This window comes from Netta rufina, assembly GCF_964035555.1.
Source record: "Netta rufina genome assembly, chromosome: 1".
NCBI lineage: Eukaryota > Metazoa > Chordata > Aves > Anseriformes > Anatidae > Netta > Netta rufina.
Window position 1 is genome coordinate 125,790,983 of NC_140123.1, and position 14,668 is coordinate 125,805,650.

General features: G+C 48.2%; 1 protein-coding gene across 1 annotated transcript; it reads right to left on the reverse strand.

Moving 5' to 3' along the window:
- Positions 1 to 963: 963 nt before the first annotated feature.
- Positions 964 to 4,241, reverse strand: LOC311216898 (trypsin II-P29-like; the record flags this gene model as incomplete). Its single annotated transcript, XM_084298517.1, has 5 exons — positions 964 to 1,200; positions 1,600 to 1,736; positions 2,037 to 2,290; positions 2,863 to 3,025; positions 4,199 to 4,241. 5 exons carry the CDS (start codon positions 4,239 to 4,241, stop codon positions 964 to 966), a joined length of 834 nt encoding a protein of 277 aa, XP_084154643.1.
- Between the last annotated feature and the right edge of the window lie 10,427 nt (positions 4,242 to 14,668).

The following is a 14,668-nucleotide window of genomic DNA, read 5'->3' on the forward strand; positions in this document are numbered from 1 at the left end:
AGGCAAGGAAGTAACCTCCACTCCTCAAGACTCCCTCCACCAAGAAAGAAAGAAGGGTAATGGTCAAAGACAACTCCCTTCTGAGGGGAACAGAGGGCCCTCAATCTCCCCATCCCAGATTCTCACAACAAAGAGGCAGTTTCTAGGTTTAGAGAGATTAAAGCTGCTCCGTAGTGGCCCAGTTTACACTGCCTCAGGGTGCTTTGGGGAAGGTCTTTCTAGCCACCCTCTGCAGATCATGTGCTGGATGAAATAGGTTAAATACACCCTTTAAAACTGGAACTCATCCATGGGCTATGTCCTTTTGCAGCACAAAGCTTCTGCCAAAGCTGCTCTCTGTATTTCCTTTCTTAACTGATTTCCCTCGATGCTTTACACTGCAGTCAGGCCTGGGGTATTTATCCCCTTTTGTTGTTGTCCGCCTTTCCTTAGCAGATAGTCTGTGTTACCTGCTGGACCCTGGTGGACACAGTCCACCTGTCTCGAATGTCCTGGAGCAAGTGAAGGAGAACATATCACTGCCCACAGGTGTTGCCTGTAGCCTGATTGCTCTGTGCTTCCGGATTCTGCCTGCTGTCCCACCTCGTGCCATAACAGTAATGGCCACCATCAAAGCTGTTACGGTGCCAGTGAGAAGAAAACTTTGCCACTGGCAGGAGCAAAATGGAACTCTGCTCTGCTGCTGTAGGAACCCGCTCCCCAGAGACCTGCTCCTTTTCTCAGTAAGAGGGCCAGGAGCAAAGAAAAGGAGGTGCCTGGCTCAGAAAACTTCTTGGATGGTGGAATAGTGCCATATTCCCGTAGCCCGACAGCCCAGCAGCTCTAGGGTGCTGCTCCCAGTGCACACACCTGAACCGGAACAACATGGAAGGTTCAGGAGGAGCTGGTGGAAGGCTGCAGGGAACCCCACTTATCTCTGACGAGCTACAGTCCCCAAAGTAAATGCCTGTAAGGCTCTTTAAGTTAGATATTTATTTGTGCTGTTGTCTTCTTAGGGAAAGCATTAGTGCGGGAGGGTAGTGGCCAAGGAGCCAGGTGGTTGTCAAGGTATAAGTAGGCTGCAATGGTCTCTTGGATCCAATCAACATAATTGCAGACCTTGGTGTAGACACCGGGATAACCTTTCAGAGCACACCCAGTTCCCCATGACACAATGCCCTGGAGTTCTCCGTTGCACACAACTGGTCCACCTGAGTCAAACTGGAGGGGAAAATTTAGAGGCACAAGATGATTTAAAAGCAGAATCTCACCCAGAAAGTTTTTGACTTGGCACAAAGAATCCAGGGAATGCAAAACAAAGCGCAGCAGGCCCTGATATGGGAGCACAGAGAGATACCCCCCTTGCTTGCTGGCCTCCCCTAGCCCCCCAAAATTCACTGGTACCATGCTCGGTGCCAACCAGCAGATGTGGCTGGGCCTGTTATTTTCAGTGAAGTCCACCCTGCACCCAAAGCGTGCTGCAAAGGGTGCATCAGAAGAGAGCACCTGGCGAGGAGGAGGCTGAAGCTAAGCGGGCTGCCAAGCTCCAATGTATACCGTGCAGCCTGGCGCACCCTGGCAGTGTGTGGCCCAGGGCTCTGCGCAGACATCAACTCCTACCTGGCATGAGTCTTTCCCACCCTCCAGGAATCCTATGCAGATCATGTTGCTGGTGATTTCACCCGGGTAAGCATCTTGGCACTCTTGGTTACTCAGAATTGGCGCTTGCAGGCACTGGAGGAGTTCAGGGTAATTGGCTGCCGGGAGAGCAGTAACAGTTTTAGGTTTTGTCTTGGGACTCAGTACTGTCAGTGAACAGAAAGACCAACGACCTATATGCGAGAGCCATCCAGCAGAGCAGGGTAAAGTAAAACAGTGAAGTGCATTGTAGATTGAGACACACTGGCAGGGCAGCGTGAAGTCAGGGCAGCGTGGAGGACTTGCGGGCACAACAAGAAAAGGCTGCAAAGAAGGGGCGAACTGTACATGGGTCTCACAAGCATGGTGGTAGAGCAGGAGAAGTGTGAAAGCTACATGCGGTGTGCGTAGATACTCACTGCCACTGCTCAGTGTGTTTCCCCAGCCCGAAATCAGGCACTCCGTCCCTGCCTTGGCACAAGAGGTGGGCAGGGCTATGGGTTGAACGTCGGCACTGTAGTCCACGGTGAAAGCCAGCTTGATCAACATAATGTCATTATTAAGGGTTCTTGAACTGTAGTTAGGATGGCGAATGATTACGGAAGAACTCCTGACTACTTCACTGTCTTCCTGCACATCAATGTTGTACTCTCCCAGCCTCACTTGTATACGGCTGCAGAGAAAAGCAGCAGTTAGCCATGGGTAGAACAACTGGCTGCCACGTGGGGACCGGCAGACACTTGAAAGCGAGTAAGGGAGTGCTGTGCTAATCAATGGTTTGTGTGTCACGCAGCTCTAGGAACTTCATGATTTCATGGAAGACTGAGTTGGGAGAGCATTGCCAGATAGACAAGAAAGGGAGATTCAGTTTCCTGTTTCTCCCTCTGCACAGAAGTGTGCCCTAAACTCAGGACGAAGGAGATCCATGGAGAAAGTCTGGAGGAATGACAAAGAAGAAAGCGGTAATGGTAAGCCCCATGGACGTGTAAATGTAGACTGAATGGCATGTTAGGATGCACAGAAAAGGATGCTATGAGTGCAGGAATACTGGAAAGACCATGTAACACAGCAGGACTGAGGCTAGGGTTTCTCCTTTGGCTTCAGGTACACCATGCATTGCCCCGCCCCTGTCCCTCCCCCCATGCATGCATGGTCTTCTCTTGAGAGGCACCGGAGTTCTGGATGCGGTGGGTTTGTAAGATTTGAGCAGAATCCACCCGGATACACAACCCAAGCCATACGTACGATTGGTAGCAGTGAGCAGCTGACAGGACCCACTGGTTGTTGATGAGGGATCCTCCACAAAAGTGATAGCCAGCATTCAGGGACACCTGGTAGGGAACTGAATGCTCTGGGCAGTTGTAGCCTCCTACAATCTTGTCATCATCAGCAGCTCCAGGGAAAGCAACTGAGGAAAAGAGAATTGGGTTTCACAGCACCATGCCTGAATCCGTTCTCTTTAAGCATAGCAGCAGCCAGTGAGCTACAGAGAATGAGCAAGAGCCAAGACAGTTTGAAACTTCAGAAGTCTCCAGGCAACTCCTGAAATATCCTGCTGAGTTCTTTCTGCACTACTCTGAAACACCAGGCTTTGTCTGTACCACCTGAAGTCAGGAAGAGAACAGGAGAGCACAAGCTGCCAAAGAACCTCATAAATGAATTGTACGCAGCCTTCACTGTGTTCCTTCCGGGGCACCTTTGGGTTGGGATGAGACAGCTGTGCCATGGTAGAAAGAGTATGTAAAACGGGCAAACGCAGTTGAGAGAACTTCTTCATTTGCAGGGGTGAGACAAGGAGTGAGCAAGAGAGGTAGAAAAACTTGGTAGTGAAGGATTCAGAGAGAACACAAAGGCTCCACAGAGTTGGAGGATGATGTCATAGCAGAATGTAAGAAAGAAGATATTTGTTGGAGCCAACAGAACGGTGGTCTCCAGCATTTTTGATTCCATAACCCTATCAGTAAAACACCTTCCCACAGCCCTGACATATGTCTATTTGTTCATTTCGAAGTTACGTACTTGCCCTACTGAACTTCGAATGTTTTCCTCCCACACTGTAATGCACAACCCCAGAGGTGCATGCACCCCATTTTAGAACCCACTGCACTAGAACATTGCAGGCTGGGATCCTGCCTCTGACCATCCATTACAGATGCAAGGAGCAGAAGATGACTTCATAAACCACAATGGACTTCTCTTTCACAAATGTGTTGCCTGACCATCCGTCCCATCCTCTTCCCCTCTAGCTCACCTTCACCCCCCCCAAATTTTATCAGGCCATGTCCTTTGCTGTTTTTGAACCTGCCAAAATGCCCAGCTGTCTTTCATACTCCCTAATTCTTGTAGACAAGGAGACAGCAAGCCCTGCATTGTTTTATGCACCCTTGTCTTGTCCTACCTTCTCCACGTCTCTAGGAGGCTGAGAGTCTGTCTCTGACATGGGTGGAAATTGAGGAAGAACAGAATGTCATGCTACTGGGGAAAGAGAAAGGCCAGTAGAGAGGACAAGGCAAGAGCCTGTGAGAGAAGGTTTGCTCAGGTGTGCAGGTAGCTAGACAATCAGTATCATTAGAGAACGTACCAGCGGCTCCCAGGCAGGAGAGAAGGAGGAAGAGAGAATGCATGGTGCCTCCACGACCAAGCTTTGTGACGTGGATGAGGACTAGCCTCAGAAACTCCTCTGCTTTATGCTCCTGGAGAGCTTTATCTTTGTCAGCCCATGGTCTCTCCAGCTTTCCCTTTCCCAGGATCTTGCATCAGACTGGAAAAATTTACCTATTTTATCTGAGTACAGTGATGACACATCTGACTGAAATACCTGAACTAGGGGAAAGTATCTCTAGAAATGCAAGGTATCATTGCCAGACCACTGATAACGCAGAATATAGCTGCTCTCCATTTAGCAACCCTCCTTTCTCCCATGCCCCTGGAGCCACCAGCATTCTGCTGCAGTGCCACTGCACTCAATGAGAGAATTGTTTGCAGCTGGAGAGTTGGACTCACCCCAGGAGTTTATGTTTGGAAAGAGCCCGAATAATGAGGCTGTGGGATGTTCACCCACAGTGAGCAGAAGAGGGCATTTACATTCCATGGAGAGCTTCCTCATCTTAAAGAAAGAGGAAGAGGTGGGATGGAGGGAGGGAAGATGTTCTAATTTGAACCTGAACACAAAGGAGTCAGTTCATCCTTCAGAGTTCCCAACGAGCAGCCTGAATTCTTTTCTGATGGGGTCTGTCTCCTGGATGATATCTGAGTTGTCCATTTGAGATCTGTTTGTGCCATGAGCTCCAGCACTATTGCGCCTAGAGGTGTGCCCTCTTGATTACTGGGATTCACAGAGAATGGGGAGAGACTCAGATGCAGTACTTTCACTATATGTCTCTCATCAAGGACTTAGGAACAAGGATCCAGAACTTCTGCTGCAAGCTCTGGCATTAGTCCGGGAAGGTGACAGGAGTATCCGCTGCTTGACGTAAGCAGGTAGCACAGAGACTGTCTGAGAGACCTTTTCCCTCGAAGGAGATTACCAACCCAGCCCCCTGCGATGTCATATATGCCTTTGAGAGTGGATGATCTGTATTTTAAACTGGTAAATTAAAAAAAAAAAAAAACAAAAAAAAAAACAAAAACAAAAACACAGAGAGAGAGGGAGTCTTGTGTTTTAGTGTGGGTTTCCTGAGGCCTCGGGAGGAAGTGGGTACAGAGAGGCCCCACCTGGGGTGCAGAGTGCTGCTTGAAGGATGTGCTGTTTTGCAGCTCCTTTTTGACTGACTGCCTACAGTACTAGTGTCCCATGTACCAATGCCGAGGTGCCTGACATTCATGTGAGTAGACCAGACCACAGCTTTGCCCACATACCATGTGCTTCCACACGGGGGGTGACGGTTCCTTCCCTGGGTCTTGAAGGGAGCCTTAAAAGGGGGAGGTGGGTTAGGGAAATTGCAAGCCTAGTTAGGCAGTGCTCTGGCCAAGATGTATTCAGTTTCTGCCCACAGCTGGCTGTCACGATGGATGCACCATGTGAGAGCAGCCTTTTGCGGTTTCCGTTCTCGGGACATGCAGTTTTGCCATCAAGAGGTGCCTTAGTCCTGCTCAGAACTGTACGCGTTCCTGTGGCAGTTAAGAGGTGTGTGGAGCAGGTGGCTAAAAGTGTCTGCCAGGGCACATTGTTACTTGTGAAGCTGCCAAGGGGCTGCCCTCTCCACAGTGGATTGAATGCCTGGTGCCCTGGGTATGCTTCCTCCCACCTGGACTGGTGTCAGCCTCCCATGTCCATTGCCAGAGGCTGGGCTCTCCTCCCTCAACAGCCAACCTTTTCTTACCACACTCTCTCTCTGCTTGGTGCCACGGTAGGGCCTGCTGTGGGGATAGTGGCCCAGAACACGGCTGTGCTGCCGCAGCACTAGTCCTGAGAAGTATCTGCTGCCTTTTACTAACCACGCCAGCAGTGCCTCAATTCTTAATGCCGACCTGTGTGTTTGTATGTCTGAAGGGTTTTTGTCTTCAAAAATGCTAGGTGCTGCTGCATTGTTTTACTTGACCCTCTTCCCTCCAAAGAGTCCCGGTTCCATTAACTTACTTTGCCCTTGTGTTCCTTCTGATCTTCCTCTGCCCCTCTCCAATCTGTCTCACAGTTTTCAGAGACTTTGTCTCCCATTCTGGCAAGGTGGGGATTTTATGTTAGTGCTCAACCCCCTCACGATACCGTGTGATCACTCGCAGCACAGAAATACGTGGCTGCATCCTTGCGTGTCACATTCTTGATAGTCATAACAGAGAGTTCACTGTTGTCTCTGCTGATCTCAAACTTGGCCTCACTGTAACCTTCCGCATAAGATTTCTGCAACCACAGAGAAGTGCTGGCTACTAGCTTAAGGCCACTCCCTGGAGGCTGCTGGTACCAGAACATATAGGCAAGTTGGTGGCTATTATTCTGGTAACAGGAGATGTCCACAGTCTCTCCAGCTCTCTTGAGGGTTTCCTCTGGCCATTGTGTGATGAGTTTTCCGACCCCAACTCCTGCATGAGTCAAAGAGGAAAAGTGAAAAGGAGAAGAAGAAGTATGGACAGTGGCCAAAAATGGCCCTTCACCTCATACCAGTCCAGCATGGCCTGGATGATGCTGTAGATGGATCTATTGTCTCTCACCAGGCAGAAGAGCAAGCAAAATGGTCAGCATGGTTAGGAGCAGCTGTTCCAGAACAGTGTGCATTAAGAGAGAAGAGGCTAGAGACTGATGCCCCTCCCCATGCTCTGATTTGTCCATGAAGCTTGGTCATAGGAGGGAGAAGAGCAGCTGACCTAAACTGACCAAAGGGATATTCCATAATGTATGATGTCACACTCAGCAATAAAAGGTGGGAAAGGAGAAGCGGGGCATGGGAGGGCTCTTGTTACAAAAATGTCTGTTCTCCCAAGCAATACTACATGTACTGTGGCCATGCTTCCTGGGATGTGGCCGAACAGCACACGTTGATGGGAAATAGTAATTTATTTTCTCTCTGTCTGTGCTGCCACGCAGTCTTTGCTTGTTGGTGTTTTGTTGTTATTATTGTTGTTTTTTGTTTTGTTTTGTTTTTAGTTTTCATTCTTCATTTTCCTTTAAATTTTCCTTTAATCTGTGAGTTTTGTTTTTTTGTTTGTTTGTTTTGTTGTTTGTTTTCTATCGATCATACTTTATTCTTCCTCTCTTCTTCCAGGAATGGGGACTGAGTGAGAGAGAGGTTGTGGTGGAGATCAGATTCACAGCAAGGTAAGACCGCCACAGGAAAATATTAAATGTTTGTAGTTCCTCTCAGCTAGAGGAACTTTGGAACATTTTGTAGCCTCATCTTCGGGAGTCTTTGAGTCTGTTTTGTACAACCATTTTGGAGTAGAAGATGCTTTCTGTTTATCAGCATGTACTCAGGTGCTATACATCTCCTTAAAACATCTGAAAGAGTGTGGTGAACACTCAGGCAGCAGCATACACCTATGGGAGAGAATAGCAGTCAGAACAAGAACTCTCCCCGTCGACCCTGGCACCCAGCAATATGTCTAAACTTTTCCTGAGAGCTGTACTTGGGAAATGAAAGCAACCTCTTCCTAGGACTAGTTTTCTTAATGTACCACTGCTATGACCTAGTGAGGCTATTTTAGTAATTGGGGCTCCTGTCTATACCATTTTCTGATGCCCTTCCCTGTGCTCTGATTTGTTCATGAAGTTTGGTTGGTGGAGGAGGAAGAAGAGACAGGCTATGTAAACTAATATTAATAAACGTGCAAAATGGGAACGGGAGACAGCGTTTGTAGCCTATGTACTGGGTCTGGCTGGAATGTTAACTTTCCCGGCAGCAGCCCAGACAGTGCCGTACTCTGTACTTGTAGCTGGAACAGCAGTGTTATCACACCAGTGTTGTGTCTACTGCTGAGCAGCAGTGGCACAGCATTGGGCCTTTCTCTAACCCTCCTAGGGGGTGGGCAAAAAGTGAGGAGAGAAACATCACTAGGGCAGCTGACCTAAACCAATCAAAGGGATATTCCATACCATGTGATGTCACACTCAGCAATAAAAGGTGGAAACAGGAAGAAGAGGGGAGGGGTGGGCTCTCGTTGAGAAGACGTCGGTCCTCCTCTCAAACACCGGCTGCGTACGTTGAGGCCTTGCTTCAAGGACATGGTCAATCATCACTCATTTGTGGGAAGTAGAGAGTAATTTCTTTCCTCTGCACTTCCATATAACCTTCATTTATTTTGTTTGTTTGTTTTCCTCCCTTCTTTTTATTTTTCCTTTTTCCCTCCCTTTTCCCCTTTCCCTTTTTATTTCCCCTTAGTTAAATTGTTTAGTTCATGGTAATCTTTATTTAATTATTATAATTATTTCCCTTTAATTAAATTATCCTTATCTCAACCCGTGAGTTGTTCTTTGCTTTACTTCTCCCCCTCCTCATCTAAAGGAGGGGGAGTGAGAGAGCGGTTGTGGGGTTTAGCTGCCCAGCACGGTAAAACCACCACAGCCTATAAGCTACCAAATTCAGTTATCAGATTTAGACATCAGGAACAATATTTAAAATGTCTGGTGACAGTCATTCTCTATGCCAGTGGTATGTTTTTGAGAATGAAATTAAAAATCCACAGCAGAATCAAAATAAACACTATTGCAGCGTGGAAATTCTTTTGCCCTACTTGTGTGTGATGTACTTAGATAGCTCTGATACTTTCTGCCATGCTTACTACCATTAACATTATAAATCCTTTTCCAGAGGGTATCTCTAATCCTTATTTGTTTTTCGTGTTAAAAGTTTTTGTAAGAAAACTGCATGCTGATTAAAGCCCAAGATCGTTAATCCAATAGTGTGGAGTATTCCTTGATCTTGGGATTGTCCTTTTTAAGGAAGGAAAATTTCCACCTCTATGGTGCCACCAATCCTTAATGAAATAGAGTAAAAAGATCATTTTGATTTAGTCTCTCATGCCATTTCAGCATCGCAAAGTATATGACTTTTGTTAATGGATACTTGAGATTTTCTGATGTCACAGATATGACCCAAACAGCTATACTTTTTCCCCAGAGGGGCAGAATGTATATTCTATGTGATGTGTGAAAGCTTTGTATGCTCTCCAGTGGCTCTAGGTTGAGCACTGCTACGATGAGAAAGGTTGAGACACGTCCAATGTTGAGACAGTTGCATGGGCCACTGCTGTTTTGATGTATGCCTTAAAATCATAGAAACACAAGGTTGGAAAGGACCTATGAAATCATATAGTCCAACCATCTTCCTATCACCAATACTACCAACTAACTGGGTCTGTGAGAGACAATGCTTTCCCAGTGCTTCCCTGCTGTGTGTCTATTACCTGATATAAACAGTGAGTAGATCAGGGGCCCGAGAATTTCCTGAGGAGCAAATAGGTGAGTGCTCCCTGAGAACAAGGAATGCTGTGCTACACTCCTTGCTGAACAACTCCTGAAGTAAGAACATTGACTACCAGGGTGTGCAAGGCCCTTTCAGAAATGTCTTTTTTGGATTGCATTAAGTCAGGGTAACAAAGAAAGTTAGCCTCTTCAGAGCCCTCCCTATGCCCAGGGCAGGACTACAATTAACATAAGTATCTGTCATGCGTCTGTATCTCCCTAGTCAAGAAGAGTGTAACTTATTTTAGAGCAGAGCCTGGAAGCAAAGTAAAACTTACGCAGCTTGGTTGACCAGGAAGAAGCTAGGATCCTGGCATGACAGTGAGTGATCCATCCTGGCACTACAGAAGTCTCTCAGAAATTGTGGTAAAGCGGAGTATGGGAGGGAGGATCTAGCACAGATCATGCGCCCAGATGCTTCCCTGACCTTGCTCTTACCAGCTATTCTCTTCAGCCCCCACTCTTTTTGTTTGTTTGTTTGTTTGTTTTGTTTTTCCTGTGATCAGAAGAACTCCAAAATATACAACTCTATAGCCGTACTTTCTTAAAGATACCTTTTTGCTCTTCTCTGTGAACTTCCCTTTCTTTGAAGAAATGGTAAGTGCTAGGTTATGTAATAAAAGCTGAAGCAGAGAGGCGATGTCTGACGGGGGGACACCCTAGTGTCACTTCTCCCAGTCCTACCACACAAGAGTGATTAGCCCATCAAAGGTTCACCTGTACAATCAAAGAGACACGAGGCACAATGGGAGGTGGTTTTGTTATAAATTCCGAGTCAATTTAGCTGTATAAGATTTATTTATGGGGTCAATAAAAGGCAAGTAAACAGCGTTGGGTACGCAGGGAGCCTGGGCTCCTCCAACACACACACTAGTTACATCAGGCCGATGGTCTTTACGCTCCTAGGCTAATACATACTCATTACTACTTCTAGAAAAGGCAGAGTTATTATAACTAATTCAAGGAATCCGAACCCTCCCACTGGTGCATATATATCAGTCTCTGGTGGTCCCTCTGGGGGTCTCTTGTGCTGAAGGCTCATAGTCTTCCTCCCAGGCTTTTTCCTTGTCCTTCTCCTTTGTCCATCTAGGCTGGATATCAGAGACTTGCGCAGCATCCCATGCAAGCTTTGTCTTTTAGTCATCCTTCAGCTTTCCCCTTCTCCTTAATCTCTTGGCCAGATATCAGAGACTTGCGTCGTGTCCCATGCAATAGTCACAATAGTTAGCAGTTATGCTGAACCGCCCCCCCCAGATGTCAGAGACGGAAGGTTTCACCTGCAAGCCTTCTGTTGACACGAATTGCTGAAACATTCCTTACAATGGGAACCCAAATTTCAGAGCTGAAGAAACAGCTTGTTCAACCTCTACCCAGAGCTATCCCCAAAGAGCAATAAGCCCCATGGTCCAGCTGTGAAATCCATCTACATGAATCAAGGCGAGCAGCTCTCTGGATCACTTCTGGGTCTCATGGGTCTTACTGCCTACAGGCATGGAACATGCTAAGGGAATCAGGAGAACAGCACTTGGGGATTGCATCAGACTTAGGGGATGGTTATGTGAAGAACCAAAGGCAAGGCAATGGAGGGAGTTAGGTGATCTGGGGAGGAATGAATTCAGGGAAAAACGAGGAATAAAGGTATAGAAAGGGCAAGCTGCTAGTGAGTATGCTTGCCTGGCTATGCCCTATGCCTCTACCTGTCCCTTTCCTTTTATTAAGTTCTACTTCTAACAGTTTCCCTAAGTGAGGAACTCTGGTCTGTGTACATGTCCTTTGTGTTTGGGGGGCTATGTGTAACGAACTGTAGTCAGACCACAGACCACAGGTACCAGTGACTGGAGAGACCAGAGTGAGTGAACTTAAGCACTAGGAACTCGAAGAAGGCCACGGGTAAATGGGCCCATGTTTTTCTGATGCCAGCTACAGGAGCAAGGCAGGGTATGACAGTCTGTATGATTGCTAGTGAACATCAGGCTGGACTCCACGGAACGTAGGCAAAAAAAAACATGGGTGGTACATGTGTGTATGTATCTGATGGCAGGACTAGAGTGGGAACTGGAAAGCAAAGGGACCAGGGTTGTCCCAGGCAGCTGTTTGCAAAGCTGTCTCTGGTGGTTTTACTCAGGTGGGCAGCCTAGCTCCACCACAACCGCTCTCTGTGTTGTAGAAAATACAACACAGAGAACTCAAGGTCTGAGATGAGAAAGGTTTAATTAAAGGGAAAGGGAATGGGGAGGAAAAAAGAAAGAAAAGAAACAATAAGTCCGCGTGGAAGCACAGAGAGAGGAAAAAAAAAAAATCTCTACTTCCCATCAATGAGCGATATTCAGCCACATCCTGGGAAGCCTCAAAACGCGCAGTGGTTGTTCAGGAGGAACAGCCCCCTCCCCCACGAGAGCCCCCCTTTTTATTGCTGAGTGTGACATCAGGTGTTATGGAATATCCCTTTGGTTGGTTTAGGTCAGCTGCTTCGGCAATGTTCCCTCCCCATCACTTGCCCACCCCCAGCCTGCCGGCTCTTGGGGGCTTGGAAGGAGTCCTGATGCTGTGCCAGCACTACGCAGCAATAGACACAACACTGGAGTGCTCTCAGTGCTGTTCCAGCTACGAGTGCAGAGCACAGCACTGTGTGGGCTGCTGCAGGGAAAATGTGACTCCAGCTCAGACAGACCCAACACAGTGTCTCTGTGATTGTGCTTGGGGGCTCATAGGACCAGGTACCAGTGAAAGCAGAGACTGGAATCCAGGGGCAGCTACTGGCCAGACAAAGTGTCTGACCACAGCTATAGGAAAGATGCAAATTGTACTTATAGATGTCCATATTTCCCCAAAACGAACCTTGCTTGTGGGCAGAACATGAAAAGGCTCCAAAGAAGGTGTGGTTCCATGTACATGGTTCCATGAACATGGTGGTAGAGCAGGAGAAGTGTGGACAGCTACATGCAGCGTATGTAGATACTCACAGTCACTGCTCAGTGTGTTTCCCCACCCAGAAATCAGGCATGCGCTTCTTGCCTTGGTAAAAAGATGAGCAGACAAGTGTATATAAAAAATCCAACAAAACGAAAATCCAACCAAAATAAAACCCACAGCCAAACAAACAGCCAAATCACAAAAGAAAAAAAGAAAAATGATGCTGGTTTTGTTGGTGTGAATGTGAGTGTGAGTCTATGCTGATCTGTGTGCTTGGCTGCAAATGTAGGTATGCATGTGTTGTGTTGCAGGAAGCACGGTCGAAAGCACGACAGACACCAGTAGAGCCAGATCATGCTCCATTTTATTGCCCGAATAGACTGACTTTTATAGTGAACTTAACAGGGGCGGACAGTGTCTCACACATGATTATTGGTCAAAAGCACTCAGACAAACAACTACAAGAAAACAACCCCCTTGTGATTAGCAGTCACGTAGACCTTGTCCTTGAAGACAGATGCTGGTAACAATATTTTTCTAAATTCCTCAATTGGGCAATGTGGGAACACTGTCATGGGAACTTCTCATAGTTGCCCTGGTAGCTTGGTTTGCTCAGCTGCAGCAAGCCATGGGATTTTTGCTGGTTCAAAAAATCCCTCAACAGCGTTGCATGTATGAGTTCCTACTGAGAACACATTCTCAGCCTTGCTACTGGCTGGGCCTGGGTGTGTGAGGCCATGGCAGCCACCCCTCTGTCGGGCTACCAGTTTCAGCTCTACCCAACAGTAAGTCTTGGGGAAAGCAGTGAGATCGCCCCTTAATAAAAAGGAGACTATCGGGAGGGTCAGGGCTCACCTGACTGGAGACAATTCTTGCAGAAACCTTTCCACTCGACTCTCCACCACTCGACTCTCCACCTCACCACCCTTGCAGGAATCTTGCACTTTTCCCAGTCTCTCCTCAGCCTCTCTCTTTTTTTCCTCGCAAGCTCCCCATCCCAGATTCTCACAAGAAAGAGGCAGTTTCTAGGTTTGGAGAGGCTAAAGTTGCTCTGTACTGGCCCAGTTTACACTGCCTTAGGGTGCTTTGGGGGAGGTTTCTCTTCCACCCTCTATAGATCATGTGTTGCATGAGATGGGTTAAATGTACACTTTAAAACTGGGACTCCCCAGTCCTCTATGTCCTTTTGGAGGCCAAAGCTTCTGCCAAGGCGGCGATGTCCTTTCAGGGCCCAAAGCTTATGCCAAAGTGGCTGTTGAGGGTGGCTGAAGAGGCGCAAGGGTGGCTGAAAAGATGCAGCAGAGCCAGCAGAAGCAGTGGCAAGCTATTTCAATCAGGTGTCACCGCTATTTCATGGCCACTCAACAGGTGATCAGTTCCAACGCAGTTGCCTACTGCAGAGGAGCAGCAAGAGGGCGCTTTTCTGCATTGAGGCCGCTCAAGGCTTCTGAGGCAGCCACCACGACCCAGCCGCCCTCATGAGGCTGCCTCATGAGGTGCGGGCGGAGCCAGCAGCTCTCCCTATCATACAAAGGCAGCCCCTAGGAAGCATGAGCAACCAGGCAGGAAGCACTCACTGAAGTGCTTGCCAAAACCACTATGGAACCCCAGACTGAGTGCCTGCCCAAAGATGTGGCTGTTCAGGTCTCTGGCTGCAGGGAGTGCCTGAGCCTGCTGCTGCCAATGGTGGGTGAGAGATACTGCCTGCGTGAGGTGCGAGCGGGTAGAGGATGTGATCAGCCTGGTGGCAGAGCTCAAGAAGGAGGTTAAGGACTATCAGGGAGTGTGAGCAGGAGTTGGGCTGGTGGAGTCGCTCCCTATCACGCCTGAGAGAAAGGCACTGGGGCAACGCACCCAAAAGAGTGGTGGACCTCCCACCCTGTTCTTGTCGGGCAGATGGAGGGGGCCTGAGAGATGGAGAGGAATGGATACTGGTCCCTGTTTGGCATCGCAGGCGACCCCATCCCTACCCGCCTCTCGACCCCAAGTGCCCTTACACACTAGATTTGAGGCCCTGGAGTGCAAGGGACAGGGTGGTGAGGATGTGGGGGAAAGGCCACACAGGACGCTGTCTCAGGCAAGGACGTCACCTCCGCTCCTCAAGACTCCCTCCACCAAGAAAGAAAGAAGGGTAATGGTCAAAGGCGACTCCCTTCTGAGGGACAGAGAGGGCCTGCAAGCTCCCCATTGCAGATTCTCACAGCCCAACAGCTCTAGGGTGCTGCTCCCAGTGCACACACCTGA